The 15288-nt window shown below is 43.7% G+C and overlaps 1 protein-coding gene across 2 annotated transcripts in view; it reads right to left on the minus strand.

The window, feature by feature from the left end:
* stat5 (signal transducer and activator of transcription 5) overlaps positions 1-12835 on the minus strand; it is a 101592-nt gene extending 88757 nt beyond the window's left edge. Inside the window, exon 1 of one of the 2 annotated variants that reach the window (XM_036939696.1) lies at positions 12560-12835. Coding sequence is in view for 1 of the 2 variants with exons in the window: in XM_036939695.1 (XP_036795590.1) it covers positions 245-400 (156 nt within the window). In the remaining variant the exon portion in view is untranslated. Of the gene's footprint in view, positions 1-244; positions 749-12559 lie in introns of those variants that run through there. The other variant, XM_036939695.1, reaches the window with a different exon arrangement.
* Positions 12836-15288: the final 2453 nt, after the last annotated feature.

A 15288-nucleotide genomic window follows, 5' to 3' on the forward strand; every position in this document is an offset into this window, starting at 1 on the left:
TTATCCCCCAACCCCAATAAAATACCAATGGACATTTAAGAAGGAATTAACCAGAAATAAAAGTTAATTAAGTAAGGTACATCCAAAGACCATCACATTTAACAAATACATATCACATTTAACCCAGTCAGCTTAACTCAGTCAGAAACGTGGAATCACAGCAAAAACAACAATATCCACAGGCGACATTTGAGGAAAAACGTGATGCTCACAGCCACATGGCCCTCCCTAATTTGCATGCTACCTTTCCATGGCTGGCTGAGAGTGACGGCTGAGAGGGACCTTCTTCGAGAGCGCTGGTCATTTCTTGTGTGTCATAAAGATAATATCCGGAGGCCTTATCCCGCATCTCAGTGTCTGGTGCGCAACACAGAGGAAGGGAGAAATCTTTCAAATACATATATTTTTTTTACAGTCTAGCAGAGAAATACAGTGAATGAGAGAGAGCAAAAGTGAAAGAGGGAGAGAGAGAGAGAGAGACAGAGAGATACGTTGCCCTGGCACATCAAGACCAGGAGGAGTGAGCCAACTCCATGGGTGTTGATGACATTGTGGACCATTTTAACCATTTTAAAAAGGAAGGATTTTAGTTGGATGATAAACCTCTTGTTAACAATGTAGCCCATTTAGTGTTACTAGATACAAACTTCAGAGTAATGTGATGTAGCTGTCAACCGTGACCCAGGCTACATGATGTATTTGACAGACCGATCAGTCCTGCCTAGGCAAGGCTGAGAGCTCTGGAGGTCATGTGACGATAGGATTAGTTTGAGCCCAACTGAAAGGGGCGGGGTTGGTGGGGGTAGGGGTTAGTGGGGGTTAGCGTGAGCCTTGCTTTCACCACCACATGCTTTCTCATAGACCCCGGGACTCCTCCCCTACTACAGTATCTCTTTCCCTTTAACTGTCTTTCTCTCTTCCTCCTCTCTCTGCTTGAAAACATTTTCAACCCGTTCCACGCTCACCCTAGTGAGGTTTGATCTCTGCTTGGACTGGACAACACACTGTTACTCAGCTAAAGGCAGAGAGGAGAGAAGAAAGAGAATGTAAAAAGAAAACAATCAACACCGTGGCCATCTGAAAAAGGCCACGCCACACACCGAGGTACTCAATGGCTGTGTTTGACATCATTAACACCGCGATGCATCATGGGTAAATAGTGACTGACTTATCTACAACTAAGATTGAGTCGTTTTTTTAGATGCACAGAGATTTGTAGATCAGTCAGTCTCGACTCGCCTTTAAAGTCGGCTTCAATGTTGAAGGCGCCCACTTCCTTGTAGCCTACATGACACCGCACTCTGATTGGGCAACACTTCCTCCTGCTCAAATTGGAACCCCCTCTTAGTCCTAATCTAACATTTGATTATCCTACACCAATAACAGCCTTTACGATATTCAATGGTCAAACATGGACAATTTCAACCTCCTATCAACACCTCCTCCCCTTTTCTTCCTCCTTCCTCCCCCGTCCATCTTCGGTCTCTCTGTGTTTCAGCATTTTCCTTCAATATGTGTAGGCCATCTATCTGATGCTGTCTGGTTTAAAAGAGTATGACATTGTTGCCGCCCATAGAATTGAAAGCAAGGGAAGCCAGCGAGCATTTGGCTTCCCTTGACAAAGAATAAAATAATAATAGCCAATCGGCATTGAGATAAACTGAGTGAGATCAACTGTGAATGGTCCTGGCCCGCCAAAAAAAAGTGTCAAGCGTGGGAAGCAAGTTGGGATTTAGCTCCACACCACTCACATCACATCCGAAGCAACATGTAATTTACAGTAAAACAAATCTTATTGTCATTGTCCTCCGGTGGCTAGCTAGCTAAAATCGTCCCTTTGCTAAATTAGCCAAGGATGGAGATAGGGATTTGGACTTGTGGTTTGACTTAATTCTCCGTACTGGACAATGACTATAACAGCGATTCTGATCTAACCATACATTGTGCCCCTGGCCTGAGAGGATGAAAGTTCAATATGTAGCTAGATGTAATACGCTAATGTAAACTAGCTGGCCTGGTGCATCGTTGGCCATGAAAAGAAGTTAGGCTAGCAAGCAAGCATTTTAGCCAGGTAGACTAGGACAACAAAAACTAAAAGCCTGAACTGGATGATAGAGTCATGAAAGAGAGGAGGATGGCATTGGTTGTTTCTCTACAAGTAGGGCGAGTCGACATGTTTTTTCTACTTGCACGCACAAACGCATGCACACACACACACACACACACACACACACACACACACGGAAATCAGAACCATGGACAGCCACATCTCATTTGGCTTTCATTGAACTAAATTATTTTTGGTATCTTATTAATACTGTCTGTATTAGACTAAGCAGAGGTGATTTGATGATGTTGAAATGTTGAAGTTGAAATGGTGCTGGAGTAGTGGAGGCAGCTCCTGTTTTCTTTGAGACTTGAAGTAACTCTCCATGGTTCTAAATCAATAGTTGTTTCGTAGTTTGAAAATGTCGGAAACATGAACTTGATTGACCATGCTGTAGTTCATGTTACTGTTTGTTACATGCAATATGCTTTGTGGACTTCACAGGACAGATGTTGCTCTCCGGTTTTGTGATGAAACAAAGGTGCGGTTGAATTTATTCTGCCACTGTGTCTTCTCATTATCTCGACCTTAGGCCTATATATCACAGTGGCAAGGCGTATGAACTAACAGGTTATAGAGCAAACAATGCAATTATCACAACACACAGGTTGTAAAAATGTATTTTTCACCTGGCTTGGATGGCTTCCTCTCCTATACTGTATAAGATAATCTGTTACTGTGGGACTCCTGACTCAGGGCATTCTGACAGGACAAGGGATTAATGACTGATAACCAAGCCAGGAACTTTTCCCAAATACAGTTTACACCATTAATATTATGATTAAGATTATTAATAACAATAATCTTCATAATAAAAACAGATTGTATTTGTATAGTGCTTTTCATTACAGCAATGACAGGTGCTGTTAGATTACAATATAATTTTTCTGACGGTTTGGAAGTGTAAACAACACTGAATAAATTATAAGTCTGTTCTAACAAAAATAAAATGTAAAGCCTTCATTACAGCATAGCAGAGATCAAAAAGCGGAATCTGGGAATTTGCTTCAGCTGACATTTTGCCGTTGCATGAGGCTTGGTGCTCACGGAATTAGTAGGCTATTAAACAAACACAAACAGGCTAACAGAAGCAAAATCTGTCTTATTTCTGTAGATATACTGTGCCTTCAGAAAGTATTCAGACTCCTTGACTTTTTCCACGTTACGTTACAGCCTTATTCAAAAATGTATAAAAAAATAATATATGAAAATCTATACACAAGACCCCATAGTGAAAAAGTAAAAAAAGTGTTTTAGAAATGTTTGCTAATTTATTGGAACACCTGTATTTGGGGAATTTCTCCCATTCTTCCCTGCCGACCTCTAAAGTTCTGTCAGGTATTTTCAGGTCTCTCCAGAGATGATTGATCGGGTTCAAGTACGGGCTCTGGCTGGGCCACTCAAGGACATTCTGAGACATGTCCCGAAGCCACTCCTGTGTGGTCTTGGCTGTGTGTTTAGGGTTGTTGTCCTGTTGGAAGGTGAACCTTCGCACCAGTCTGAGGTCCTGAGAGCTCTGGAGCAGGTTTTCATCAAGGATCTCTCTGTACTTTGCTCCGTTCATCTTTGCCTCGATCCTGACTAGTCTCCCAGTCCCTGCCCCTGAAAATGGTGCCAGGTTTCCTCCAGACGTGACGCTTGGCATTCAGGCCAAAGAGTTCAATCTTGGTTTCATCAGACCAGAAAGTCTTGTTTCTCATGGTCCTGTAGGTGCCTTTTGGCAAACTCCAAGCGGGCTGTCATGTGCCTTTTACGGAGGAGTGGCTTCTGTCTAGCCACTCTACCATAAAGGCCTGATTGGTGGAGTGCTGCAGAGATGGTTATCCTTCTGGAAGATTCTCCCATCTCCACAGGGGAACTCTAGAGCTCTGTCAGAGTGATCATCAGGTTCTTGGTCACCTCTCCGAACAAGGCCCTTCTCCCCCGATTGCTCAGTTTGGCCCGGCAGCCAGCTCTACGAAGAGTCTTGGTGGTTCCAAACATCTTCCATTTAAGAATGATGGAGGCCACTGTGTTCTTGGGGACCATCAATGTGGCAGAATTTTTTTGTACCCTTCCCCAGATCTGTGCCTTGACACAATCCTGTCTTGGAGCTCTACGGACAATTCATTCGACCTCATGGCTTGGTTTTTGCTCTGACATGCACTGTCAACTGTGGGACCTTATATAGACAGGTGTGTGCCTTTTCAAATCATGTCCAATCAATTGCATTTACTACTGGTGGACTCCAATGAAGTTGTGGAAACATCTCAAGGATGATCGATGGAAACAGGATGCACCTGAGCTCAATTTCAAGTCTCATAGCAAAGGGTCTGAATACTTATGTAAATAAGGTATTTCTGTTTTGAATTTTCCTAAAAACCTGTTTTCGCTTTGTCATTATGGGATATTGTGTGTAGATTGCTTAGGGAAAAAAATATTTAATCAGGCTGTAACCTAACAGAATGCTGAAAAAGTCAAGGGGTCTGAATACTTTCCGAAGGCACTGTATATGGATGCTTTACACATTTAAGTTAGGCTATTGATTATAGACCAAATGAAGTTGGGATTTCCTCGCTACTTCAATTTTCTTTCCTTGTCCCTGCTGCTGCTGCCTCCACCACATTGTTCTCAATCCCATTATGCTGGTTAACTTTGCCATTATGCACATAGCAACCGTACCCAACATTTGTTATGAAATAATATTAGATATATTAGTGTTGCACCATTATTTTTTACATAATACAAGCATATACAATATCAGTATCACATGTCTTAGAGTGATGGACTATGCCCTCCCTGCGGCCTCCGCATTGGATTAGTCCACTGAGACAGGTGCAAATCAGACAGGTGTCTTGTGCACCTGCTCGACTCAAGAAATCTCAGCCGACCAACAGCCTATTGACCAAACAATCGAGCAGTCGACTAAGAGTCCAACCCTAAAATATGTACAATATGTACAAAGCTCTCTGCCTGTGCGACCTCACAACGCCATGGAAACCACAAAATTATAATGTGTTGCATCCATGAATTCATCACAGGCATGAATGGAATACTTCAACTAACCATCCCTTTTCACCAGCATCAGAGCAACCCGCCCATGCCCCAAAACAACCCGCCCATGCCCCAAAACAACCCGCCCATGCCCCAAAACAACCCGCCCATGCCCCAAAACCTCTCATCTTCCTCTTTCCTCCAGCCCTTCCAGTAAAGACCCATCAGGTCAGTATCCCTGCCATGGCTTGCCTGGTAGCAGTGAAGGAGATAAAGTGGGGGAACCCTGGCTAAGCACACGGGCATGGTGTGACCACATGGCCTGCCCTGCCTGTTGAGAGACGGGATCCTTAAGCATAGGGTTTCCCCTGTTCCCTGCTGTTTCTGGGGCTGTCTCTCTGTGTCTGTTTCTTATCCCTCCCTGCCTAGGACAGGTTGTGCTGTCCAACTCATGTGTGCCCGGCATGGCAACTGTCCTCGTCAGCCAGACCCAAAACGACCTCTGAAACTTTGTCTTGGCAGTGGAAATGGCCAGTTACATAGTCCAGTTGAATTAAACGTGTGGGCTCCCCAGGCAGCGCTTCACATAATGTCAAGTGGGTCAGGGTTAAGTGGTGCAAACAATCCTTGATGGTTTACCATAACAGTTTTTATTGATGTCTGACCAAGTGCTTATTTATTTTAGCGAGGGAAAACACATCCCAAATTGTGCAGATGAAGCTGGGCAGACAATCCATTAAGGAAAATCTACAGGACCGAGTACCACAAATACTTTACAGGCATCAGGACAGAAAGCCCAATACAGCAGAACTTATAAGCAGCCAAAGAGCAAATGGAACAGAGCCAGAAACCTTTCAAAAATCCAATCTAAGTAATAAAACATATATAGAGCCAAAGTCAACACTCTTTTTTCAAAAGTCCTCATCTGCTAAAGGGCATGCAGCCCCAGGGAGAAGTAGTAGATAGCAGTGAACATGGTATGACAGGAGCACTCGGGTCAGGAACATCAATACTGCAAGCATCCTTCTTTCAATCTCTACCTCAAACCAAACAACCAAGATGACCTGATGTTGAGTACCCAACTAGTCAGAGATACCTGGATGGTGAAAGGGTGGTGGAGGAATAAAGAGTTTTGTGGGTGGTGGAATAATAAGGAGTGGTTGTGGGTGGTGGGGGAATAAAGAGTTTTGTGGGTGGTGGAATAATAAGGAGTGGTTGTGGGTGGTGGGGGAATAAAGAGTTTTGTGGGTGGTGGAATAATCAGGAGTGGTTGTGGGTGGTGGGGGAATAAAGAGTTTTGAGGGTGGTGGAATAATAAGGAGTGGTTGTGGGTGGTGGGGGAATAAAGAGTTTTGTGGGTGGTGGAATAATAAGGAGTGGTTGTGGGTGGTGGGGGAATAGGGAGTGGTTGTGGGTGGTGGAGGAATAAAGAGTTTTGTGGGTGGTGGAATAATAAGGAGTGGTTGTGGGTAGTGGGGGAATGAAGAGTTTTGTGGGTGGTGGAATAATAAAGAGTTTTGTGGGTGGTGGTGGAATAAGGAGTGGTTGTGGGTGGTGGAGGAATAAGGAGTGGTTGTGGGTGGTGGAGGAATAAAGAGTTTTGTGGGTGGTGGTGGAATAAGGAGTGGTTGTGGGGGAATAGGGAGTGGTTGTGGGTGGTGGATGAATAAGGAGTGGTTGTGGGTGGTGGAATAATAAGGAGTGGTTGTGGGTGGTGGATGAATAAGGAGTGGTTGTGGGTGGTGGATGAATAAGGAGTGGTTGTGGGTGGTGGTGGAATAAGGAGTGGTTGTGGGTGGTGGAGGAATAAGGAGTGGTTGTGGGTGGTGGATGAATAAGGGGTGGTTGTGGGTGGTGGATGAATAAGGAGTGGTTGTGGGTGGTGGAGGAATAAGGAGTGGTTGTGGGTGGTGGATGAATAAGGAGTGGTTGTGGGTGGTGGATGAATAAGGAGTGGTTGTGGGTGGTGGAGGAATAAGGAGTGGTTGTGGGTGGTGGATGAATAAGGGGTGGTTGTGGGTGGTGGATGAATAAGGAGTGGTTGTGGGTGGTGGTGGAATAAGGAGTGGTTGTGGGTGGTGGAGGAATAAGGAGTGGTTGTGGGTGGTGGATGAATAAGGAGTAGTTGTGGGTGGTGAGGGAATAAGGAGTGGTTGTGGGTGGTGGTGGAATAAGGAGTGGTTGTGGGTGGTGGATGAATAAGGATTGGTTGTGGGTGGTGGAGGAATAAGGAGTGGTTGTGGGTGGTGGAGGAATAAGGAGTGGTTGTGGGTGGTGGTGGAATAAGGAGTGGTTGTGGGTGGTGGTGGAATACGGAGTGGTTGTGGGTGGGGGAGGAATAAGGAGTGGTTGTGGGTGGTGGAGGAATAAGGACTGTTTGTGGGTGGTGGAGGAATAAGGAGTGGTTGTGGGTGATGGAGGAATAAGAAGTGGTTGTGGGTGGTATAGGAATAAGGAGTGGTTGTGGGTGGGGGAGGAATAAGGAGTGGTTGTGGGTGGGGGAGGAATAAGTAGTGGTTGTGGGTGGTGGTGGAATAAGGAGTGGTTGTGGGTGGTGGTGGAATACGGAGTGGTTGTGGGTGGGGGAGGAATAAGGAGTGGTTGTGGGTGGTGGAGGAATAAGGACTGTTTGTGGGTGGTGGAGGAATAAGGAGTGGTTGTGGGTGGTGGAGGAATAAGGAGTGGTTGTGGGTGGTGGTGGAATAAGGAGTGGTTGTGGGTGGTGGTGGAATACGGAGTGGTTGTGGGTGGGGGAGGAATAAGGAGTGGTTGTGGGTGGTGGAGGAATAAGGACTGTTTGTGGGTGGTGGAGGAATAAGGAGTGGTTGTGGGTGGTGGAGGAATAAGAAGTGGTTGTGGGTGGTATAGGAATAAGGAGTGGTTGTGGGTGGGGGAGGAATAAGGAGTGGTTGTGGGTGGGGGAGGAATAAGTAGTGGTTGTGGGTGGTGGAGGAATAAGGACTGTTTGTGGGTGGTATAGGAATAAGGAGTGGTTGTGGGTGGTGGAGGAATAAGAAGTGGTTGTGGGTGGTGGGGGAATAAGGAGTGGTTGTGGGTGGTGGAGGAATAAGGACTGTTTGTGGGTGGTATAGGAATAAGGAGTGGTTGTGGGTGGTGGAGGAATAAGAAGTGGTTGTGGGTGGTATAGGAATAAGGAGTGGTTGTGGGTGGGGGAGGAATAAGGAGTGGTTGTGGGTGGGGGAGGAATAAGTAGTGGTTGTGGGTGGTGGAGGAATAAGGACTGTTTGTGGGTGGTATAGGAATAAGGAGTGGTTGTGGGTGGTGGAGGAATAAGAAGTGGTTGTGGGTGGTGGGGGAATACGGAGTGGTTGTGGGTGGTTGAGAAATAAGGAGTGGTTGTTCGTAATGGAGGAATAAGGAGTGGTTGTGGGTGGTGGGGGAGGAATAAGGAGTGGTTGTGGGTGGTATAGGAATAAGGAGTGGTTGTGGGTGGTATAGGAATATGAAGTGGTTGTGGGTGGTGGGGGAATACGGAGTGGTTGTGGGTGGTATAGGAATAAGGAGTGGTTGTTGGTAATGGAGGAATAAGGAGTGGTTGTTGGTAATGGAGGAATAAGGAGTGGTTGTGGGTGGTATAGGAATAAGGAGTGGTTGTGGGTGGTATAGGAATATGAAGTGGTTGTGGGTGGTATAGGAATAAGGAGTGGTTGTGGGTGGTATAGGAATACGGAGTGGTTGTGGGTGGTATAGGAATACGGAGGGGTTGTGGGTGGTATAGGAATACGGAGTGGTTGTGGGTGGTATAGGAATAAGGAGTGGTTGTGGGTGGTATAGGAATAAGGAGTGGTTGTGGGTGGTATAGGAATAAGGAGTGGATGTGGGTGGTATAGGAATAAGGAGTGGTTGTGGGTGGTATAGGAATAAGGAGTGGTTGTGGGTGGTATAGGAATAAGGAGTGGTTGTGGGTGGTATAGGAATAAGGAGTGGTTGTGGGTGGTATAGGAATAAGGAGTGGTTATGGGTGGTATAGGAATAAGGAGTGGTTGTGGGTGGTATAGGAATAAGGAGTGGTTGTGGGTGGTATAGGAATAAGGAGTGGTTGTGGGTGGTGGAGAAATAAGGAGTGGTTGTGGGTGGTATAGGAATAAGGAGTGGTTGTGGGTGGTATAGGAATACGGCGTGGTTGTGGGTGGTATAGGAATAAGGAGTGGTTGTGGGTGGTGGAGAAATAAGGAGTGGTTGTTGGTAATGTAGGAATAAGGAGTGGTTGTGGGTGGTGGGGGAGGAATAAGGAGTGGTTGTGGGCGGTGAATTGTGAGGGGAAGGTACATTATGCTGTGGAGGAGATATCGGTCAGAGAATTCAGCTAGATCAGGGGTCTTAAACTGGGGATCCTTCTTTTAATGAATATTACAAATGACCATCACAAGCAACAACAGAATAAACAAATGTTTATGTCAACTTGATTTCTAAACTCCTAATATTTAGCAAATCACAGTAATTGGAGCTAATTACACTCACTGGTGTATCTGACATAGACTGAAAAAAAGCAGTTAAGGCTGCTGGTAAGCATTCTTGACTTGGACATTAGTTTTTGCCAACACATGACTAACCTTTGTTTAACCAGCTAAACAGCTTCTACTAGCAAAAATGTGTTTGGAGATACCTTTCCAGCTAATAGGCTATGTTAGAGTTTGCACTTCCTCTTCCAATTCTAACTAGCCTGACTACCCATCCATATCACTTCGGCCAAACACCCCACCCACTACCATTTCTTCTCCACCATGAATGTATGGAGCGATCGATAGAGCAGCAGAGTTAAATTCAGAGTGAGTCGTCAGGCAAAACTATAACTGCAGGGGGTCAGAAAAATAAAACATCTACCAAATCCATTAATTTTCAAGGGGTGGTGGGCAGGGTCAAGGAAGTCTGGTAGTGCACCTGACTGTTACCCCCGGTTAGCAAAACACTCATCAAAGCATCCTGACCTGTGCTGCTGTCAGTTGGTGTGTGTATAATGTCATTACAACATGAAAGAGGTAGGATACACAGGGACAAGGTGGGGTGCAATCAAACTGCATCGCAGGAAGTAATGACTTTCTTTATCTGAGTTTCTTTAAACAAACATCAATGTCCATACTCGGTGTGGTTGTAACGCACACACACGCGGACGGACACACACACACACACACACACAAATCTTATCACCACTCAAAGCTCGCAGTGACATTGACATTTTAGTCATCAACACATCAACAATTTAAGGGTATTTTCTTTATACAGAGACCTGTCTGTGCTTGTACGGTTGAGCTATATGACAGTCTAGTCATACACTATAACGTCAAGGTACGTGGTGACATTTCAGCTAAACATCAACAACTATGTTTCCAATTGCATACCTTTGCATGTGAGTCACACAGTGTACTATTATGGGACATGTCCATCTCTTCAGTGACAACAACCACAACCACTGCTTTCGGTGGCATTTTAATGCCAACACATCAGTGGCTTCAGTGACATTCATTCGGGAAAGGTAAAGGGGATACCTGGTCAGTTGCACAACTGAATGTATCCCACCGAAATGTGCCTTCCGCATTTAACCGACATCCACGTCATCGATACTGTGACGGTGCTTCTTCTAACCCCAAGAGCAACAGTTGTGAACGAAAACAAGTGAATGAGCCCCCTTGATAACACAGTGTGAATCAATTAATCTCAGGTTAGTTGAAGCCTATTGCGTACAAAATGTGTTGAGCTCATTTCTCACAAGAGGGGAATAAGAAAGCAAACAGAGTGATAGTTTTGGTTCTAAAGGGCCAACAATACTAATTAAATGTGATTTGATTCACCCGCTCAGAGCAATTACTCATACAGCATGTGTTTGTTATTTGTTTTCATTGTTATGACAACTGACCACATTTTACACAGCATCCTGTGGGGCCATTTTGTTATAAAACAAGTAAAACACTAACTGACACATATCAATGAGGGATTGGGAGACTATTAGAACAACTAGATGATGTGGCTTGTTTTATTCCAGATTTAATTTTGAATCATTGACATAAAGCGTCTTAAATTAAATCCATTGTTTGTGTTCCAAACACCCACGTTTACTCAGTTGTGGTAAGGAGGCTTGGAGAACAACTGGCATAAAGCACTCAAATAAACAGGAGCAGAGAGAATGTCACACCTTGACTGCATCACCTGACCAATAGCCAGGCTGCCTTGCTCTCCAGGTGCAATAAGATAAACATTGGGCTACTTTACCAGAATATCAATGTAACAGTATAACTTTAGACCGTCCCCTCGCCCATACCCGGGCCATTTCACATCGGTTACATCAACACCAAATAAAAAGTCTGCCACCAATATGGCCTACAGTAGCAATTGTGTCATTGTGCACAGTTGTGTATTATCACATGGCTGTTAACATTTTGTCAAATTTTTCCTTAATTTAAAAACGGTACGCGCCCATTTTCACCAGCAAACTTGGACAAAATAAAAAACATCTCCGAAAAATATTCTGCCAAATAATCCACTGTAAAGTGTTTGTGCCATCTCCACAAACACTTTACAGTGGATTACTACTCAGTTTCTTTGTTGCACTGATCATGTATTTATCTAGTTCTTATCTAAATTCGAAAGTTACCTAACTAACACAGATGTGCAATAGAAGTTGAACTTTCACCTGTTAGGCTACAACACAAATTCTTGAGAGGAGTTCCACACGCACATTCATTATACCATGATATGCGCCTCGCGCTGGCTAACGGTTTGATAGAATAAACTCGAATTCCAATTTGCGTTTGAACTTGGCTACAAGCTATTTCAATGATCCGAAATAACATGTGTTATAGCCTACATGCAAATGATGTTAATAATTTAGCCTTCGATACGTTCTGTTAAAAACATTGTGTAATGTTAAAGAAAATAAATGATCTAGCTGAGTTCTCGCATGACTCCCAGGAGGGGGTTGGACTCAGCCTGTTGATTTTTTTTTTTTTTTTTACCTTTATTTAACCAGGCAAGTCAGTTAAGAACAAATTCTTATTTTCAATGACGGCCTGGGAACAGTGGGTTAACTGCCTGTTCAGGGGCAGAACGACAGATTTGTACCTTGTCAGCTCGGGGGTTTGAACTCGCAACCTTCCGGTTACTAGTCCAACGCTCTAACCACTAGGCTACCCTGCCGCCCCAAATTCAATATATCTCACAATATATATACATATATATATATATATATATATGAGACAGGGTCAACAAACACCAATAACAAAGTAAATAGTATATTAACAATATAGTCAATCAATATTGTAAAGTATATATTTGTAGGTTCACGTGGTATTGTCGGTGACATTATAACCACGTTCGGCTAACGTAACAGATGGCAGAGCAGCACAACTCTAACCATAGTTTGTTTACAAAGCGCTGTCAGAACATTCTTTCGCAATAGACACCGTCTGCACGAAATATGCTTGTCCAAAATCTTCTCGAAGCTGACATAGTTAACAAACCTACCTTGACGGGACGATCAATTGAGTTGTCTTTTTTGCATAAAAGTAAGGGAAAGCTCCGCAACGTACGTACGAACCAGAAAATGAACCTCTCTGGTCTCTTTCTAACTGTTCGCTACGCAGTTTTTTTCGTTCTCTCTCTCTCTCTCTCTCTCTCTCTCTCTCTCTCTCTCATGTCTTTCGCTTGCTCTCCCCTCTAGGATCAGTCAGTGCTATCTGGGATCCCTGGGACGTCCATATCCTAAACCCTAACCTTAACACATACTAACTACCCTTACCCTAACATCAAACATAACCCTTACCTAAACCATTTTAAATGCCAACCTCAATTGGGGGGGGGGGGGGGGGGGTACGACTTCCCAAGGATCCCAGATAGCAGGGACCGTCTATGGTCTCTCCCTCTCTAACCGCCCACTTCCGGTGTTTTCTGTTTGACAGACGAATATTGTCATATGAAAACATGAACATGTGCAATATATTGTCCCTACTTCAGTAAGTTAATTTACCAGCATAATATGGCCTAACCTTACAAATGTAAGGCAATTAAATGATCAAATTATCTAATTCTGTATTGATGATAAAATAACAACAATAATAATAATAATAAATAGATGAAGGAGAAATAGTTTATTATTATTTTCCTACATATTATCATGTTATATGCTATTGTTATAATCATCATTAGAAGTAGTCTTGTAGTAACTGAAGTAGCCTTTGTAAGAGTAATGTGATTTATTTCTAAATAACACAACAGTACATATGTGTAGTCAGTACATAGCCTATTGACGAACCACATTGAATTACATAACAGGTGTTCACAAGAATCGGCCAACATTTGCACATTTCCTTCAATGTGTCGCAATGGGAAGTTGAAGAGATGGAGAAGCCCAGCTCTGGGAAGCAGCAAGGCCAAGAGTGAGAAACTTTTCTCAGATTTGTAGGCCTTTGTACCCTCTTTGTTCTGCTATGCACTCATATAGCCACTGACAGACAGACAGACCTTCAACACACAGCTAAAGGTCTGTCAGGTCAGATGGAAAATAGCATCCATTTTATAAGTACTTTGTTTGTGAACAAAATAGGCAGTGGCTTTTGTCTCATTTGACTAAAAGCAGAGCACTTTCTAGTCAAATGCAAGGTGGAGTGAATGAAAGATTGAATGAAAGTGATTCATCTTTTGCTATGTCCTTGCAGGCAGCAGATTTAAGCACAGCATCCTTCTCCCTTCACATGAATATAATGTTTTGGCTGCAGACCGCACCAGAGCCTGAGAGGTGTTAGCAGAGAGAGGCTGTGTGTCACTTCCCAGAGGGAGTCTTTTTCTCAGCCCTTTCCAACTGTAAATACATTTAAATGGTCAAATCTGTGCTACACACAATTCACACAGATTTACACAGATCCACACACCAACTGCAAAAACAAAAAAATCCTGTATGGTAGATTACAAAAACCTTTCGATTGACTGTAAAACATCCCGTTGTTATTAGTCCTCAAAGTGATCATGTATGGATATGATCATCATGGAAACTCAAACTTTAAAATGCTGCGCATTGTAACATTGGCATATTCTCTAGCTGGAGGTGCATAGTGACATCTGGTGGTAGAGGAATAGACAGGGTTAAAGTGGATATGTTTTGGATATCATTTAGGATTCCAGATTTTTCATAACAGAGTAATAGTTGGCCCTAAAACTTCATCCAGCAATCTCTCATTGGGCATACAATGAGTGCTGGCAGTGACGTCATCTTGCAGAACAACTAAAGCTGGAAAAAAAGATTTAAAGAAAATGTTTGAGCGCACACATGCACGTGTGCTTTTCTAATAGAGATAGAGAGAATGAGAGAGTGAGAAAGAGGTGAAACTGAGTTAATTGGGAGAGGGCCAGCAGCAGCCGTCTACTAGCTTTACAAACAGACTGAACAAAACAACTACAGAATGGTTCCCACCAAGGGAGATGCATAGTAAGACTGACAGGGAGTAGAAGATAGACAGATCCGTGTATGCCTCAGGCCCTGGTAACCTTTACACACAAAAACAGGTTTTGGTAGTTATGTGCGTGTATGTTTGTACATAGCTAAGTATATGGCTGGAGACAAAAAACAATCAGAAAATATGAATCTCATTGAATAACCTCCATTACAGATAGAAAGGCAATCCCAGCAGTGTTGGTCCATAGAGACTGAACAGTAAATGACATGTTAACTTGTGTGATTGATACTGCATAAACATTTAAAACGATTCAGATGCTAATGACTAATTTATGAAGCAGAATTTGGTCCAGTCCATTTTCCTCCTCTGTAGGTGTCATTTGGTACGCTGCTAGGCATTGTCAACATGAGAGTTTTCAGACTTAATGACCGTCACTTGGCCAAAGGCAGCAGCTGGAAGTGGAAGTGTTATGGGAATTGCCAACCAACATTTCTCAAGACAAATAAGGCAAAAGTATGAACACATTTTTATTATTTCTAACTTCCGTTTCAAATACAAAAAAAAAAAACGTTAAGGAAACAACAGAAAACACACTCCACTAGGCCCACACAACCCCAGCCATACATCAGGCCATTTCACAGCACACCGTTAAAATGGAATCGTTTCTCCAAACGGATTGGCTGCTGGCCAGGCAGGCTGGAGGGGTGACATCTTGCTTTCAGAAACTGCTGAGTCAGCAGCTGCTGATGTTAATTAAAAGGCAACGCTCTCAGTCTCCCTCTCCACGCGTAGCAGGATAGGGGG

The sequence above is a fragment of the Oncorhynchus mykiss genome, chromosome 13 (assembly GCF_013265735.2).
Source record: "Oncorhynchus mykiss isolate Arlee chromosome 13, USDA_OmykA_1.1, whole genome shotgun sequence".
Taxonomy (NCBI): Eukaryota; Metazoa; Chordata; class Actinopteri; order Salmoniformes; family Salmonidae; genus Oncorhynchus; species Oncorhynchus mykiss.